The 18,573-nt window shown below is 39.7% G+C and overlaps 4 protein-coding genes across 4 annotated transcripts in view; 1 reads left to right on the top strand and 3 right to left on the bottom strand.

The window, feature by feature from the left end:
• Positions 1 to 2,859, top strand: part of atp5mf (ATP synthase membrane subunit f) — a 2,978-nt gene extending 119 nt beyond the window's left edge. The window contains exons 2-4 of the mRNA XM_056402173.1: positions 1,326 to 1,433; positions 2,447 to 2,563; positions 2,703 to 2,859. Coding sequence (XP_056258148.1) covers positions 1,326 to 1,433; positions 2,447 to 2,563; positions 2,703 to 2,731 — 254 coding nt within the window. The 3' untranslated portion in view covers positions 2,732 to 2,859. The remainder of the gene's footprint in view (positions 1 to 1,325; positions 1,434 to 2,446; positions 2,564 to 2,702) is intronic.
• Positions 2,860 to 2,941: 82 nt separating this feature from the next.
• Positions 2,942 to 7,075, bottom strand: cpsf4 (cleavage and polyadenylation specific factor 4). The gene is made up of 8 exons (XM_056402167.1): positions 6,636 to 7,075; positions 6,454 to 6,504; positions 5,552 to 5,704; positions 5,280 to 5,375; positions 5,053 to 5,146; positions 4,834 to 4,906; positions 4,501 to 4,662; positions 2,942 to 3,684 (listed from the first exon to the last, which is right to left on the bottom strand). Exons 1-8 carry the CDS (start codon positions 6,736 to 6,738, stop codon positions 3,616 to 3,618), a joined length of 801 nt encoding a protein of 266 aa, XP_056258142.1. The 5' UTR covers positions 6,739 to 7,075; the 3' UTR covers positions 2,942 to 3,615.
• A 1,365-nt stretch (positions 7,076 to 8,440) lies between these two features.
• shmt1 (serine hydroxymethyltransferase 1 (soluble)) lies at positions 8,441 to 13,252 on the bottom strand. Its single transcript, XM_056402146.1, has 12 exons — positions 13,112 to 13,252; positions 12,136 to 12,262; positions 11,756 to 11,901; positions 11,516 to 11,631; positions 11,234 to 11,394; positions 10,582 to 10,663; positions 10,237 to 10,449; positions 9,959 to 10,072; positions 9,722 to 9,844; positions 9,439 to 9,555; positions 9,178 to 9,288; positions 8,441 to 9,059 (listed from the first exon to the last, which is right to left on the bottom strand). Exons 2-12 carry the CDS (start codon positions 12,226 to 12,228, stop codon positions 8,887 to 8,889), a joined length of 1,449 nt encoding a protein of 482 aa, XP_056258121.1. The 5' UTR covers positions 12,229 to 12,262; positions 13,112 to 13,252; the 3' UTR covers positions 8,441 to 8,886.
• A 1,334-nt stretch (positions 13,253 to 14,586) lies between these two features.
• On the bottom strand, positions 14,587 to 18,411 carry pdap1b (pdgfa associated protein 1b). Its single transcript, XM_056402170.1, has 6 exons — positions 18,261 to 18,411; positions 17,938 to 18,029; positions 16,952 to 17,056; positions 16,582 to 16,703; positions 16,106 to 16,257; positions 14,587 to 15,081 (listed from the first exon to the last, which is right to left on the bottom strand). The coding sequence occupies exons 1-6, from the start codon at positions 18,271 to 18,273 to the stop codon at positions 15,026 to 15,028; spliced, it is 540 nt and encodes a 179-aa protein (XP_056258145.1). The 5' UTR covers positions 18,274 to 18,411; the 3' UTR covers positions 14,587 to 15,025.
• Between the last annotated feature and the right edge of the window lie 162 nt (positions 18,412 to 18,573).

Genomic DNA, 18,573 nt, shown 5'->3' with positions numbered 1-18,573 from the left:
CCTCTGCTAAAATAATCACTAAGTGTCTCTGTTTTGGGTTTTGTCCTCGGTTTTTATTCGTGTTTCCGGAGCCTGCGAGTGTTTTCCCGCCAGAGCGACCGTTAGTGAGTCCGCTGGAGGCGTCGGTCTGACCGAAGGCCGCACTCGATCCTCCGAGTCACGTCAAGGACTTTGCGTGTCATTGGCAGATTTGCAGTTAAAAATGAGTCTTTTGGACCGTTAACTGTCGTGTTTAGTGACCAGAAACTTTGGATTAAACTCACAGTTTGATTGAATGTATTATATATGTATGAAGTTGATGTATATTTAAATTGTGTAACCGTTTCTTTTGGCTAGCTTGCACAGTAGCCTGGAAACCCGGTGTCAACCCCAAAACTCTGATGTTTTTCTTCGGTTAATTTTAATCCTAAAACACAAATTTACCGTAAAAATAAACAACGCAAGGCTTTGAGTTGCTTCATAATGCTATTTAAACGGCGGGTAAATAACACTTCATTGATTATAGGTGTGCTTTAGATGCATACACCTGGTAAATGTCAAATGTGGTTCTACAGTGTAAAACTGGCTCCAAAGGTGGAAAGTTTAAAAAGCAGATTTTAGTGAGTCTTCGTGTATTTCATTGTAAATTAATCAGTATTAGTATTATATTTGGAGACTGAATACTTTTGCTTTACTACTTTACAAATGACGAAGTTGTTGACTTCTTTAGAAGAATTAATCGTTGTAATCAGGGATTCTTGTCTGCATCAGAGAATCTGCAGGTTATTTGCCTTTTAAAATGTCAGAAATCAGAGAAAAATCAGTTTCTGAGAGTCCAAGGTGACATCCTCACATTGTCTGTTTTTTTTTGTCTGAGAGTGTAAAACTGAACAGGTTTTCAGTTTGCTAACACATAAAACTAATAAACTAAAGTTTGAGATACTGAAACCAGTAAATGTTTGACATTCGTGCTTGAAAAATCATTACGAGCAACAGTTAATCTGAAATTGTTGCTGATTTTAATATTCTGCTCAGCTCGTGCAGAAAATATTATTATTTTTTATTATTTTTTACCTGCAAACATGAGATAATTTCATAAGTTATTGTTATAATACACAACAACATGCAGAGTAGTTGCATAGTGTTACCTGGGTTACCTAAAATAAATAATGAGTAGTGTTTCTTTGTCTGGACAAGCAGCTGTTCCTACAATAATAATTGATTCAGTTTTCAGTCAAAGGGGCAAAAATACACTGATAAGTTAATTAGTGAAAAATGAACTTAAATAGTTTAGTCAGGCTTGAGAGTGTAATTGAAATGTTGTTGCTGTCTCTCCTTGTGACCAGTTCCCTTAGCTGAGAAGCGGCTGATGGATGTGAAGCTGGGTGAGCTGGGAAGCTGGCTCGGAGGTCGCGACTTCACCCCCAACGGCATCATTTCAGCTTTCCGCAGGGGTGAGCTAACGTGTTCTGACTGATGCTTTGTGGAGGATCAAAAGTCCTTGACTCTGGGTTTTTGTTTTTTGTTTTTTAGCCACTACAAAGATTTAAATTGCTCAAATCTTTGGTTGGAAAAGTGACTAAATTTAATTTCAGCCGCAGAATTCACAAGAAATTATTTAATACAAAATATTCAGGGAACGTATAGTGAGCTGTGCTTTCATTCTCATCAGCATTCACATCATTTGTTCCCTGCTGCCATTTTGCAACTGTTCTGAAAGGTTCAAGGGCAGATTAGGAGCCATATTCACACAAGGACTCCTAGTTCACAATGTATTATAGGACTAGAAGTAGATCCTTTAAGTCTGAGGGAAGTCAGACGCAGTCCAGAGTTCTCCTGAGTCATTAAGACCTGCTTGCAATAGTTCAATTCTGTAGCTATTTATTGCATCTGTGTTTAGGAAGACTGCAATAAAATTACATTTTTAAATGCTTATTTTGATGACGGACCAGTTGATAGGAATCCAATCAGTTCTCCAACAGTAACGATGCAGTATTGCAGAAATGCAGTTTGGTGATGAACTTGAAACCACAGCTGAAATATTATTAGACCCTACTTTAAAAAAATAAAAATAAAAACTTTATAATGCGTACATCATTAATTAATCACCAACTTTAAAAAGAAAACAATCTGTTAAGGTTAAGGAAATCTATGAACGTGTTTCCTGTGCTGCATTCACAATCACTGACACAGACAATCATTGATAATGTGGATGTTTGAGCGACTTCATTCATTAAACATAATGTCTTGGCAAGAGAAGAGATTTTGTGTGAATAAAACCTCAACTCCAAGTTTATCAAAGGATTCAAACCAGTGAATTTTTAATCACGAGCAAAGATAACAGCTGCCTTTCTCCCATCCGTTTCCCCTTTTATCATGTTAACTCACATGTTGTTAAAGTCACTCCATGTGGTAGCTCACCTGTGGTTTATGCCGTTTTCTTTTGTTTGGTCTCCTTCTCATCCAGGTCATGACAGATACTACAACAAGTACATCAATGTGAGGAAGGGAGGCATCGGTGGTGTAGCCATGCTGCTGGCTGGATACGTGGCCCTCAGCTACCTGTGGGAATACGACCACATCAGTAAGAAATGCATACACTTACTTTACTATTGAAGATGTTCTACCTTTTGCTAAAATTGTTTGCACATCAGTGATGGAAGAAACTTTTCAAACTGAGCTTTTAACATCTGTTTACCGTTTTCTCCGTCCCTCCTTTCCAGAACACGATCGCTGGAGGAAGTACCACTGAGCTCCTTCAGCAGCCATCAGACCTCCAGGGGTTGAACATGGATCTCTCTGCTCCCCCTGCTCTTTCTATCCTCAGCTCTGTTGTGTTAATATATGACTGTTGTGACCAATAAACAATATAAAGATTCATACGTTGTGCATCATGTTTGGGTGTCAGTTACTCCATGTGACAACACTTTAGAACCAGTGACATGAATGCAAGTAAAACAAATTTGTAACAAGAACATTTATTTGCACACACTGTACAGATTGTAAGAATATGTTCAGACTGTGTCACTGACTATCAACAATGAAACTTATCCTCAGACACAATTTGAGCTGAGCACCGCAAACTTGAACTTTCTGTTAATGTCTGATCAGATCTAAAAACACAGAGCCTCCACGTTTAATGGTAAATAGTGTCCAAGATTGTAAATGAAGAAACAAATATGCAGTTATGGTTGAAAAGTAAATTGTGTGTGTGGGATAGGTTTCAGGTAGTGATGCAGGGGGCTCCATTGATCACATTTCTGTTTCTTTTATTAACATCGTCAGACAGATTTACTGGAAGTTGCGGGCTCAAATCGCTGGTCTGTTTTCACAGATACAGTCACGTGACCTGAGGAAACAACATGTTACAGCGCTGCACCTCCGTGGAGACGGTCGCTGCAGACTGGACCCTGGGTGTGTCTATTTAAAACGCCTACTTCTCCAGAGTCGAGTGAAGTCGTTCAGACGTGACCGCAGTGTCTTTTCTGTTTGTCGTTTTCATGTATCCCGTTCTGAAGAGGCAAAAAAAAAAAGTCTGTAAGTTGAACTTCAGCCTGTGGAACAGAGGGTACGTCCTCTCGTCTCCTCGGGGCGGCAACCTGCAGCGCTGTGGCGTTTGGACCGTGAGGCTGAAGGTTACTGTCCGCTCAGGAAGGCAAGGTGGCCTTTAGTGCATTTGTTGGCATAGTGGCCTTTCTCGCCACACTGCAGACACGGGGAAGACAAAAGGATGAAGATATTAAAAAGGAGAGAAAGCTGGATAATAATTATGTATTCATGATCAGGACTTAATTATTAGAAATGTACTTTCTGCCAGTCGACAAGTTCAGTTTTTTCCACAAATAAACAAGATGTGGTTTATTTTAGCTGCAGTACGATTAGCATGGTGTATCCGCTTTACATTAAAAACTAAATAATCATTCTAGTATGTGACAGTGTGTGACGTGTATGTTTTTAGTCATGTAGTTCATGTAAGCTACAAGCCTCGTCCTGTTCAGCTTTCACCAAACTGCACAGGGAAACAGTAAATGGCATTTGGCAGCAACAATAACTCAGAATATGTTTCTGGGAATAGAAAGTAAAGCAAAAAATTGAAAAAAAACAATCTACTGATTGTGCAAGAGTCTCCAATAAATAGTAAAAAAAAACTTAATATCTGATTTTTACACAAATCTTTGTATTGTGGATATTTTTGTCGAATGTTCGAGCATTTTTAAATTCAAAATAAACAGAGAAATTCACACCTTAAAAAAAAAATGAAAGTAGTGATGAGCCGTTTTAAGTTGAAGACGTAACCTTCAGTTTGTATTCAGTTGTATCAAAGCAGCAACAGTCAGATAGAAACAACGCTGTACTACTAAAGGAACAGTTCAACAAATAAAGTGCCAACCAGAAAGCAAATAAATCTATTTTCTAAAATATCACACAGCTACTGCCAGCTTTGATATTTAGAGATCGGTGTCAAGAACAGATTTTTAGCAGACGAGGTCACATTAGCAGACAGATGTTCAGATCACTCACCTTGTAGCAGGTGACCTGGTCCAGTGGACGAGGCCCTCTGTTGGCGGACATGTTATTTTGCTGAATGGCCCCCGGCACCATGTTGTTCTGCGGCCGCTGGCCTGAACTGGAGTTGGTCAGCTGGATTAGAGAGAGCGACGAGCGGCCGATGGTCGGCACAGGCTGCAGCAGGACACAAGAAACACTGTTAAGTGGCAGGTGTATGACACGCAGCGGTGCACTGAGGTCGAGGCTTGTTTGATTTCGACCACACACTCTTCAATGAATGGAATGAATCTACACAGTTATTGTTTATAGAGCCGGATGTGGGTGTTGGTGCTTGTATCCTCTCACCTTTGTCTGGTTCTGGGTTTGCTGTGGCAGAGGAGGCTGTTCAGACGCTCCCATGGGCAACTCAAAACGAGGGCTGCAAAAGAACATCTCACTGTTACATCTCTGTATCTGAAGAGTGAAGTTTATCTATGAATATTTTACTAAATGACATAATTGATCATCATCATTAAGGTAAAAAGAGAAGCATCATGTAGGAATCAAATAAAAAAAACAACATACTGCATGAATTTACAGGATTTTCCCTCTGGACAGAAGCCCACCAGGTAGTTCACACAGATCACCCTTCTTGTGTGTCTGTGTCTGCAGTCGGGACCTGAGATGGGAAGATGAACAGAAATCAAATCGCACAGATGCACAACAGAACGTAGAGAGACTGTTTTGCTGCTGATGAAGACGTTCAAACCAGCGGGTTAGACCGTGTATAAACAGAGGATTCTGGGACCTACCGTGTTTGCAGAAGCCTCTGTCGTACCAGGGACAGTCTTTGATCTTGGACTCTGGATCAATGTGCAAGAATGGACATTCCTTGTTGCTACACTCACCTGCGAGGGTCAACACACAAAGGAAAACAGAGACAACAGGATGACATTATTAACCTGCACAGCAGAAAGGAGGAAGGAGTACACTCTAGGCATTTTAACAAGCGGATGCTGATCAACAGTCACAAGGCAAATACAGTCATTGAGCTCATCTGTGCAATTGTGAAAAGTAAACGAACCAAACTTGGAGTAGAAGTAGCATTCAGGCATCTTGGTCATGTCGTATTCATGGAGAAACTCGCACTGGTCTCCCTTCTTACACAGTCCTCGGAGCCAGTGCTTACACACCACCGTCTTCTCCCCACTGATGTGACGGAACGGACACATGCCGCCTGAGAGTGGAAACAAAAAACCATCAACAGAGACATCTGCAGCAAGTGTCCTGATTCATTCCCGCTGGACAGTCTTGCTAATTGCTAATCTCTCTTTTTTTGTCGCTCAGATCAACTGCCAGGTTACAAGAGAATGAAGCATTTTATACTTTTCCATACATAGATCTGAGGAGCTTGACTAACCAGCATTTTTTGCATGCATCTATTAAGATGTTTAAAAAAAAAAACTTAAATTACTTTTTGTTAATTTTCAATTACAATTTCCTGGAACCATTCCTTCCAATAATTGTCAATAAAGTATTGTGTTGAATTATTTGTTGCATATCATCAGTAGAGCTCAGCTTATTTTTAACCATGAGAATAATACTTGACATGTGCCCCTGACATGTGTGTTTACATGCAGGGAGGCTCTGATGAAAAGATGGTAATGGTTGCATTATGAGTAATTTAAACTAGGATGCCTGAGGTCACAGATTGACTCATACTAGACACTGAACGCATCTTTGCTGCTTCAATTTTGACCATTATTTGAAATCTGTATCTGGTGAGTCTCCCACCTTTATGGAAATAAAACACAAAATTGCTGGTGTATCCCTTTAAAAGAGTCATTTCTCATCCCACTGATTTCTCACTGTCACTCAGATATTTTTTAGTTATTCTCATTATGTGTGACACTACATAAGTTGCAGCACAACTTCATCCAGAGCAAAGAGCCCCACAGGTGTCGAAGTGTTGTCATGTGTTTTTACCTTTCAGACAAGCTGCTCTCATGAAGAACTCACACACAGCAGAGCCGGATTCTGCAGGAAAACATATTACAACTTAAAAGAAAGACAAGAGACTGAGGACACACAAGGCTGACACAAACAGAGCCACGACCGTTATAGTTTACCTACAGCGGCTAAATACAAGCTAGCACCCCAGCACTTACTGTCCATGCCGGGAAATGGCAGCGGCTGAGCTCCTAGCTGCTGCTCCACGGCGATCTCCAGGTCGAACTTGATGTGGTCCACGTTGGCCAGTAGGTCCTGCATGTCTGCACGCGTTTGTTTGCTGCACCGCGGTCCGAGAAATGTCCGTTTCTGTTAGCTAGTTTAAAAAAAGTTTAGCTAGTTAGCTAGTGACTTCTTCATCAGCCAGCTAAAGTGGCTAACGAGGCTAGCCGGGCTAACCGATACTCGAACAACAATCAGCGAGCTCCCCGGCGAGAAACCGCAGTAGCTGCTGTTCCTTTGTAGCTTTACGGTGCTGTTTTGAAGAAACACCGTGGACACTGGTCGGTGTGTAACTTCTTGTTTGTCACGGAACTGTTCTCTGTTCTCCACAGTTAGTGTGAGGCGCGCAGACTGACCTCTGACCTCTAACGTGACGTCACAAGGCTCGACCAAACGATCACCGAGAGGTTTGCTTCACACTCACGTATAGACCGAGATTTATCCTTGTAATGACCTCTTACACCAAACATTTAACGTACATTTTAAAAGTTGTACTTTCTGCAATTAGATAGATAGAACATCTCTTTGTTTATTGTAATTTAATCACGAAATTTTGGGACGCTTTTCAGTGTTAGATAACATGCAATAATCACACTATTATAACTCTAACATAAAAATATAAAATTTGGTTTAAATGTAATTTCTTAAAAACCACACCAATATTTGATGCCTATTTTAATGAAATATTATTTTAAAAATGTGAAATGCTGTTATATTAAAAAAGCCCAACATCTGTATGAACATCTATGCACTTTAATACTTGACTGATCACTTTATTTATTTATCTATTTAATTTATATAATGATACATAATTGGAGCCCAGGAGATGTCATGAAATAAAAAAATAAAAATAAAATAAATTGTGCACACAATTTAGTAAACCACTCCCTGAAATGAAAAAATTGCTCTTCATTTAGCATAAAACCTAATGTACCTCATTGCCATGATTCTTATTTAGTCTCTTCTTCACTTAAGCTGCAACTGAGGAATGTTTTTTACAATAGATTAATTTGCCAATTTTATTTTTTTCAATTGTTTGGTGATAAAACATCAGAAAACTGTGAAATATGTCCATCACAATTTCCCATAGTGACGTCATTTGATTTGATATTGATCTCATTAAAATGTAAGACAGGAAAAAGCATCAAACTCTCACATCTGAGAAGCTTGAGTCTGAGGTGACTAATTGTTGTAGCTCCACTCTTTTCACTCATGCTTGGATTTAATGCCGTTTTATTTTGATCTTAGACTGAGAAATGTGTCTGTACTTTGGGTTCTGGCTGTTCAACAGTGTTGTCCTTGACTTCACTTAACTGTTTTCCACAGGACAATAGACTGTCACCATAAAAACTTTGATGATACTGCAGATGTCACCCAGGTCATAAATACTCAGCTTCAACTTGGGATTTGATTTCTGCTGTTGGTTGAAATGTTTGGGGCCAGTAATTGGCAAACACTTCTGTAAGCTGCCCTGTGTAATGTTTGCTTCAGCCATTTTGAAATGTTTTCTGTCCTGACTTGACAAATTATCATAAAATTTGACTAACACACCTTAATTAGCCGCCATAGTGGCTGTATTAAATAAATAAGACTTAACGAAATAAATATTATAGACCTGGTTTATAATCAAACACATGGATCTACCGTCATACTATATGCGACCTTTAAAAGTTTTTAAAATTGATCATCATCAGACTGTTGTTTCATTCATTATTGTTAATTTAATAACATGTAACAAAAGTTGTTTTATAATCCATCAAATTTTATTGTAATCGTCTAGTTTATGACAGGATGCTTGTGTATGAAACTAGTAGTCATGTTTTGTGCTAGCAGTACTTTCTGCTAGAAAACTTTGGAATTTTAAATGTAATACAAAAGAAATGGAGATTTCTGACAGGATTAAAGCTTAAATGTAAATGTAACCGAGACTGGAGCTACAGTGGGAGAAAAAATAAACACCTAAAAACAGCAAAGGCACTGTAGCAATACTGAATAATTAAGACAAGTCTGTTTCAAACTGTGGTATAAAGTGTGTGTCCATGCCTGCTGTGAAGTCATAAGAACTGTCTTGATTTGAGGAGTGATACATTCAACAGTTATACGCTCAAATATACACATGAAACAACACACCATCAAAATTGGCATGATAATGTTTGTTGTAATCATCCGTCCAGCAGCCCTCAGTGTTTACAGCTCAGGTAGGCCAGGCATGGGGAACTGGCCGGCGAAAGCCTCCACCTCAGCCCTGATCTCCGCCACTCGCTGCTGGAACTTCTCTCCCTGCGACAGCGCCTGAATGAACTCCTTCAGAGTGGCCTTAGGATCCAGGCTCCTCTGCACCTCCAAGGCCAGCTGAATACCTGCAGGGGGGAAAGGAGAGTGGGGACTGCAATTTCATTTCTGAAAAATCATGTTTGTTTAATCCCCAGCTCAAATACATCTCTAAGAAAATGTCTTGGCTTGAAAATGGCTTTTTACCTCTGTGAATGAACTCCGCCACCTTCCTGAAGTCATCCTCCATCAAGCCTCTGGAGGTCAGAGCTGGAGAACCAAACCTTAGACCACTAGGGCGCAAAGCACTCTTATCCCCTATGTAAAGATGAATGGGAAGAATTACAGTGATTATGAACGTCTACATCTCAAGCTAAATTCACAGAGTCAAAGGATAGAGTCTTTTCCTAGAGAGTACACACACAAATGGCTACACTATCATGCAAACACTGCACACACACACAATACCTGGACAGGTGTTCTTATTGCAAGCAATGGCACAGGCTTCCAGAACCTTCTCAGCTCGTCCTCCGTCAGTTCCCTTGCTGCGCAGGTCCAGCAGGATCAGATGGTTGTCAGAGCCGCCTACACAGGAAGAGATGATATGACATAGACCATAAGCTCTACGGTGCTTTCACAGACCACTTTTCAACTATACCTATCATTTTTTCTCCATGGTGACTGCAATGTACAATGGCAACTGACACAGAAGATAAATTTGAATTAAATTTAGAGGCACTGTGTCTCTTACCAGTGACGATCTTGTAGTCGTGGTCAATAAGGGCACTGGACAGAGCTTTGCAGTTAGCAAGAACCTGAATCTGGTAGGCCTTGAACTCCGGTGTCATGGCTTGTTTGAGAGCGACAGCAACACCTGAGGACATCCAGCCACAGACACACATAAGATCGATGCCGACATGCTGCAGTGGCTGTTAAAATAAAACTGATGAACAAAGGCAAAAGGGGGGAAATGATGATAGAGGGGTACCTGCAATAGCGTGGTTGTGTGGTCCTCCCTGCAGCCCAGGAAACACAGCCTGATTGATCAAAGACTCCAAGTTGTACATCGTCTCTTTCCCCTTGGCGTCCACACTCCGCACACCTGGAGGAATGAAACAGAGACAGAGGCGAGAAAAATGGAAAATTAGATAAATGACAGAACACCAATTCAGAAAAAAAAAATACTGATGACACTAAAAAATAATAATAAAAAAAAACAAAAAACAAGTGGTTTGTTTGGACACAAGCGTCATATTCCATTTCTACCTTTCCTGTAGAAGATAAGTCCAGCGCGGCAGCCACGCAGCGTCTTGTGCGTTGTCGTGGAAACAATGTCACAGTACTCAAACGGTGTCGGCACCACGTCAGCAGCCACCAAACCACTGATGTGAGCCATGTCTCCCATCAGATATGCACCGTTCTCATTAGCGATCTGCTTCAAGCGGGCGTAGTCAAGGTTGCGGGAATAGCAGCTTGTTCCTGGAGAAGAAAACGACAAAGAGGTTATTTTATTTTATTTATGTTTGAATTACTGCAATATTAAACTGTGTATGTGTGTGTGTGTGTGTGTGTGTGTGTGTCTGTGTGTGTGTGTACACTAAAGGAAAGGACCTGCAATGATGAGTTTGGGGTGGAACAGTTTTGCATTTTCTTGCAGTCTGTCATAGTCAATGTAGCCGGTCTCTGGATTCACCTAGAGACAGTAGAAACAGGAAACGATGTCACAGCACATCAACATAACAATTACACCCTAACAGCTACATGTGATACACACAATACAAGCACAACACTAAATATTAAAAGAATTTTACTTCAGCTATAGGGTTGTTGGACTGAATCAACCTGAAACCACTTTGAATAAAAATTTCTTTGTTCTATCAAGTTTTGGAATTTCAGTTTTCTCCTTTATTGTAGATGTGCTCTGTAAAATTAACATTTGTTGTGCACTCTATATTTTTTGTATATTATATAAACAAACTTTGTTTACATTTGGGTAAATCTTATAAATTGACATATTTATTATGCACTCTACAAATTTGTGTACATTAAGTTCATCCGTTTAAATTAAAAATAAATATTCTTGAGAGAAGTCTAACTATTCTCAGTCTGTGCTGCTACCATCGCCTTGATTTACCAATGATTACAGTATATTATCTCAAGCAGTGCACAGTTATTGTTCACATCTTTGGAAAATATGTCCCCAACTTGTACATAGGTTCCTGGACGAGTGTGTGTTGACAAAACGCGTATGATTGCTTTGTACCTTGTACGGCATCGACTCAAAGAAGATGGATGTCGCTGAGATTTTCTTCTTCTCAGTCATGAAGCCGTGCGTCAGGTGACCTCCATCAGGAAGGTCCAGTCCCATGATCCTGCCGTGGGGCTCCACAATGGCCGTATAGACGGCGAAGTTAGCAGGCGAACCTTAAAGAGAAGCATCAACAACAGTCAGAGAGAGAAACAAGGACGATGATGATGATGAAAGGACACAGAAGCCAAAATACTGACTCACTTTTAAATGTTAAAATCAGTATATATTTGATACCTGAGTATGGCTGCACGTTCACACCCCATTTCTCTGAGTCCAGCTCATAGACCTCCAGCGCCCTCTTCTGACAGAGTCTCTCCAGCTCATCAACATGCTCTGTCCCACCGTAGTACCTGGACACAGAGATCATACTCATTATTATTACCGCCATACTTTTTAAACTTTTTTTTTTTTTTTTTACATTCATTACTAAATGTGTAGGGTCTAGGGGTTTTATAAATAATTTGACAAACTTACCTCTGTCCAGGATATCCCTCCGAGTACTTGTTGTTCATACAGGAACCCAGAGCCTCGAGAACAGCTCTGCTGGCAAAGTTTTCTGACGCTATCAGCTCCAGACCGTACGTCTGCCTGTGCTTCTCTTTTTTTATGATGGAAAACACCTGAAACACAAACAAACAAATACTTTCATTTAAGGGTAAAGGAGCAATTTGCCACACAAGCTCTTTGGTGAGAGAAAATGCATGCTAGTTAGACTAAATAATAGTGAAAGTAATCATCAGTTGAAGCTTTAAAAGTCCTTTAAGCGACATTTTTTAAAAAGGGGTTGTTAGTGTTGGTGATCTAGTTTTCAGTATACAGATGTGAACTACCTTTAAAATCCAATAAACACAAACCTCAGAGTCGTTGATGACCAGAGGCTCCAGCATCATCTTGTTGTGAGCGTCCCATGTGTCTTTGCTCACACTGTGGCCGTTTGTTACAGACATGGTCGTTGATTCTCTGGTCACACAAATTGGAGATCTGAAAAAACATCCATTATTTAGAGATTAGATAAGAATCGCAGAGTAATAATAATAAAAAAAAAGATAAAAAAGCAATTTTACAATCATAGAAGATGATATGATTGGTGTGTAAAAAGTATAAAGTGAGTGCTGCTAACAAACAGATCCATTATTATAGTCCAAAAGCCTCAGACAAAGGGGGGGGGGGGGGCACATGTACCACCACCAGTAACTGTGTCGCAACTCCTCAGCCATGGCGTGACATGTCCTCATCACCAGTTAAACTTTGAACCATTACACAGACGTGACTCCAGGTTATTTGGTAACTCAGATAACATGCTCACTGCTCCGTGTTGTTTACAGCTGCCAAATCTTCCTCTGAAGCCGCTGCTGTCCACAAAGTGAAGTCACGGCAGGACAGAGCGCGAGCAGCTAGCAGAGCGCGAGCACATGACATTTATTACTGTTATTGTCCGCTCTGTTCGACTGACCCACTAAGTTTTCAGCGACGGGGGGGGGTTGGCCAGAAAACAGTTTAAAATGGACATGTCTGATAAACTTTTAGCAAGGTGAACTTTAAAAGAATGAAACTTTAATTGCAACAGTAAAAATATTCACGTGTAAAAAGTAATAACAACTTCTTCGCTAGCTTGTTTCTTTTTTGTCCGGAAGACTTTATTCATGTACGTGCTGCCGTTGCCACACCGCGGGAAAACAAACAAATAAGACGTTTTAAAAGCAAGCTTTAACTTGTGTTAAAAAACCCCGGTTCCAGTTACCAACACAAATATTAACCAAATAGTTTCCATTGTGTGTATTTTAATTTTTTAATTTAATTTGTTCGTTGCCACTAAACAGATTAACTCACCCGTGGAGAGGAGACTCCTGCGGCTGTCAGAGGTGAATCTGAGCTGAAACCGGACCCCGGGGCTTCATCCTAAAGCTTCCTCCTCCCGAGGAGAAAGTCCGCCAAACTTTCCACCAATCAGAGCATTGCTGCTTCTTTTCTTCCTTTGATTTGATTGGCGGTTGGCAACAAGCTTTCAGACGCATTACCGCCACCTACCGGAACTGGAGTGTGGAACATTAGAATGAAGGAAAGGAAAACAAAAAAATATATAAATAAATAAATAAATAAAAAACTCATGGCATATTGAACTATTTTGTGGTTATTCCACAAGAGCCTTCGTTAGTCATATAGGGATGTAGTTTTATAGATAAAAAATGCAATAATACATTTTTAAGAACCACCCTCACTTCTATTTGTTTCCCATCACTATTGAAGAGGAAACATATGTTTGAAAAGTGCACCAGCAATTTTCTAGTAAAAGCAAGAACCATTTTTCCAAGGTGAAAGAAATTCAAGGCAGTTAAAATGAGCTCCACCTCCACAAGCTGTAACATTAAAATACCACCTACACACCAGTAATAAAATTCAAATAATATGATGTAATGGTGATTATGTCACACTATGAAAGGGGCCATTCTGCCCAGTGATTACTTTTACATTTAATACTTAGGATACTTTACTGCATCCTAGTTTTGCATGCTTCACTTTACTGAAACATGTAAGAGGAAGTTTTTTTCCTTACAGTTATACTGACAATATCAATGTATGCTATTTGGGATATTCATAAAAAAAAAATGTAAAAGTTAGAGAAGGATATGGTAACATGTTAAGAGAATAATCTCTAAAGGTCTCATAAAACATTTATATGTGAAATCATGTTTCATTGATTGTGTTTTGTCCAGAACAGTGACCTGAGGGATCAGAACATTTCCATAAAGGTCTACTGTCAAGTCTATATTCTTTTATTCTTATTTGTCATTTCAATTATCAATTGTTAATTTTAATTTCAAACTCACTTGAACTCTTGTATTTGACATGACTGACTGATGTAATACATATTGCACATTTCATAGTGGATATAAATGTGATTGCTGGGAAGATCGCACCAGCATCTACTTGAATGAATGTTTCCATAATTATGTTATTTGTTCTTAACCATAAGACTAAGAGAAAAAATAGTTTTGGTCTAAGGGGTTTTATACTGTATAAATCCCCCCTGCTGCCTGAAGACATTTTTGACGGGTCATCAAATAAATCTAATAAATAATTTTCATTTTAACTGATTTAACTGTTTAGTTATATTAAAACTCTTATCGAGCTAAATGCTGTTACTAATCCTTCTCTGAACTGCCAGATTCAACTCCTTCTTTTCCAAAATAAATATCTGCAATATTGACTTATTTCATCTTCCACATCAGTGGAGCCAACGTGGACTCTTGCACCTGAGGTTGGGAAAGCCTGCTTTCTCACATAAAGGAATAAAGCAAATGAAGAAATGGACACACATCTTTTACTGGTTTCATCATATTAATCTGAAATATTTTCATGAGTCAGTTATATACAATGTAAGATCCAAAAGAAAAACATAGTGGCAAAGCTCAGTTAGCAAAGTCGGAATTGTACAATGACAAGTATAACCATTATTAATATCATGTACAAGCTCGTAGGTTAGAAGGGGTTCATTCCAAGTGTATGTGAAGACCGATGTAATCTCAATTGTAGCTGTACTTCCTGGAGGGATCAACGAGGCAACTGTTCCATGCCACAACATACACAGCCCCTCTCCACTGGTGTCTCCTCAACCATTTTCCAAATGGTCATATGTTACAGTAATGTCAAATATTCTTCATAGCTCTTCCTTTAAAAATAGTCAAATATATATATTGCGCCAGTCCAGGAACATGTGAAAACGCCTCTGATAAATAATCTGCATCATTTCAGTGACAGGGAGTTTATTCCTCTAGCCGCTGCTGCTGCTGCTTCTTTTGCTGTAAGAAGAAAGTAAAAGATACACACCATCAGCTTGACACACCACATGCACATGTACTGTATACAGTGGTAGTATGGAGGCTGGCTGCTGTTTCACTTCCCTGTTTAAAGGGGCAGATCAGGGACTGGTCTCATTCTGCAACTGTCCATTCATTAAACCCTTTAGTTACTGCTTTGCCAGTTTCCCACTCTGGTGTGGCACATGTGCAAAAATTCTTAGTAGTTTCTGAAATAATTGGTCCTTGATTTTAGACTGTTGGATTTACGCTTTATTGTTTTTACTGTCAAGGAGGATGTTTCAGTTTTGGGATGAGGACTAACCAGTCTGACATTATCTCAGAGTCTACACTTCCCCATAACCAACAGAGCATGAAAGGAGCTGTTCACTCACTCAGGCCGTTGCCTCGCAAAATAACGTAGCATGTTATACCACATGGCTTTGGGATTAATGCTGGGTTACAGCTGCAGCATGCTAACATTTGCAGCTTTCGTTAGAACAGACAAACCCACTGTTTCATCCATTCCTTGCACATTTGTTATTGTAGTTTTGAAAAGTGGTTAAAAAAAAGAGATTACCCACCGAGTATCTCCCTTACAACAACCCCATGTACAATGCTTCAACATGTGGAGAGATGCTAAGATTGACAGGCCTGCCGTTCCTAGTTACGGTTGCCAAGGAAAATCAGTGTTCAGGGGAGGGGTTTAGCGAGCTGTCAATTGAAAAACTATTGCTCTAATAACAGGGGAAGGTTTATAGTGAGGCAGGTATGACAGACACACAACAGCCCAGATTCTAGTTTCAAAAAATAATAAATAAAGTCATTTTTATCTCTGTGACTTATTTTGGATGCAAGACAAAACAACAGGTGTCAACAGGCCAGGTGACCTGCCCTACTTTTCTACAGAATACTGCAGTTTCACCAATATTATGAAAGAGAATTTCACCATCAGGGTTCAGCTTAGGTCACTTATTGTTTACTGCATGTTGATAATTAAATGCTTTGCCCAACTCCAGGCGCGTACCTTTTTTCTCTTCTTCTTTCTTTCTTGCCGCATCTTCTCTCTGTTTCCTGATGATGGCGAGGCGGGCGAGGTCAGCTTTGGCCTGGTCCGTCTTCCCGGCCAAGTGCATCTTCATGTAGCGCTCCTTCGCTTTCTGCTTCTCGATCTCTTCTCTGTGGGCGCGTGTCAAGGTGGAGATAGTGACATAAAGTTAGTTTGAAACATTTTTGACTGGAAAAAACAGAAAGTTAATAAAAAAAAAAACCCATCTCATCAGCCTTTTAGTTATAGTCATGTGTGTATGACGCTGTGCTGACATTGTCCTCTATAGCACTGTCACGTTATTTTCTAAATTATAAGTTAAAATCACTCTCTTGTGCAGTTTTACCCTGCAGTGAATATGCAGACGACATTTTCACATTTCTAACACATAATACACAAGTAGAAAAATGATGTTCCCATGTATCACTGATGTGATGTGACTGACGGACACACACCTCTCTCTCCTTGATAACTGCTTGGGCTCGTCCAGCTCAATTTGCGTCACCTTCTTGGACTTCTGAGCCACTCTGTTGGGGTTTTCAATTTCTATCAAGCCCTCCACACCCGCTCTCCTCCTCTGTGAACACATCACAACAGCTCACACAGTGTAAACAGAACGCTTTGAATAGAGAATATACTGAAATAACTACATGACAACGTTGGTTAGAAACTGCCATGTAGAAAAAAAACTGAGATACAAGGAGCTTCACACATGCATATTAAATCTAATACAATCCTAATTATAATTTAATTATTACTGCAGTGCATGTTAAGAACTGTGTGTGTGGTAACAGAGAGGAAGTGACAGTATTAGTGTGGTGTTACCTGGGAATTTTCATCATCGCTGTCCTCTGATCCTGAGCCTGGTAACTTCTCCTCTGCCAGGTCATTCTGAGCTGCACCCTCCTCCCCCTCTGCTTCCTGCTCTTGCTGTAACACACAAATGACAGCCAAACAGGTAAACCACAAATAGGAGAACATTACCCAACATATGTAACACATGCAGTTACAAGACCTATGCACTTTCCACTGTGTTCACCAAATTAAATCTAAGACTTTTTAAGAATGTTTCAGTGCCGCACAGCAGACAATTCATCACCTGTGTCACGGTCGTACCATTCAAAGAATGACAAACAAAAACAAACAATAAGAGCTGCAATTATTTCTTTTATTATTATTAATTATTTATTACCCCTGGGCCTGAGACACTGTATGAACTAAATGTTAATACTTACTATCACAGAGACACACAACTATGACAAAGAGACTCAGACTGATTACAAGTTTTGTGTCCCTCAGTCTATAAAGGAGAGTGGGCGCCTTTTTCTCTTGTCTATTACGAGGGGAAAACCGCTGGATGGATTCACAAATTAAAATAGAATAAATAATTAGTTTGTTAATTTAAGATTTTGCCAAAATCTAGACTACAGTTGATGACACTCCTAGAAACTGCATCACTGACAGCCGAAAGTTATAACTAATGTTACTGTCTACAGCAAGCAAGAAAAAATAAAATAAATAATAATAATAATAATAATAATAAATATTTAAAACTACTTTTCAGGACCTGCCATTAACCTGGGTGGAGAGCTAATGGGTGCCAACAGCGGCTGTAGTGCTTTGGGACTAGGGGATCTCCAGCACTGTTAAACTTCCAGATCAGTTTACGCTTTCCAGTCCAGAGATCCTTCTGAATTGCATTATGGGAACTGTAGTATCCAGCATTTTTAAAGCTTGACCAGTAATCCTGCACATATTTGGGCATCGTATGGCACACGATTGAGCAGCCTCTAGTTGTTTACTACACCAACCTTTTTCCTCTCCTTCTCCGCTTTCATCTGAGCGTCTATCTCCTCGGGACTGGTGTAAGTCCGCACGCGACCCTTGTGGCCACCTTTCTTACCTGCAGCGATGACCACGATGACAAATGACATGAACAGACAGGTGTCAAAAGTGACAGAGCGGGTAATAAAAACGCTTTCAGTGTATATTTAATGACAGATATGTAAGTTAGGACACGATCCTTGTTCTACATGAGTAAATCTCCTGGATCGTAAGGTGGCTAACAGCAGGCTAACACATATACAAACAACATATTTCAAAGCGCCGTGGCAGGTTTTTAAATCAGCCTTACCTCCTTTGGGCATTTTGACAAACGACGCCTTTATTTTAAACTCCCTGACATGTGAATACCGACAGACAACATAAATGTTGAAGCGACAGCACAAACTGACAGCTGGCTAAACTCACAGCAGCGATGAACAGCACAAGTGGTTCAAGGATATGCCTGTCAACAAATCTTCAAAACAGCATTTTTTAAAAAGCATTTTGTAAACCCAGTTGCTGCTATAAACTAAATAATGCACATATTTCCATATAATTCTCAGTTATCTGACAAAATGACGCAAAATATGAAATATAAGAAACCTACATTTTGTTGTTTATCT

This window comes from Seriola aureovittata, chromosome 17 (assembly GCF_021018895.1).
Source record: "Seriola aureovittata isolate HTS-2021-v1 ecotype China chromosome 17, ASM2101889v1, whole genome shotgun sequence".
In the NCBI taxonomy this organism is placed as follows: Eukaryota; Metazoa; Chordata; class Actinopteri; order Carangiformes; family Carangidae; genus Seriola; species Seriola aureovittata.
The sequence above is the reverse complement of the archived record's forward strand: the minus strand, read 5'-3'. Positions and strand labels throughout refer to the sequence as shown.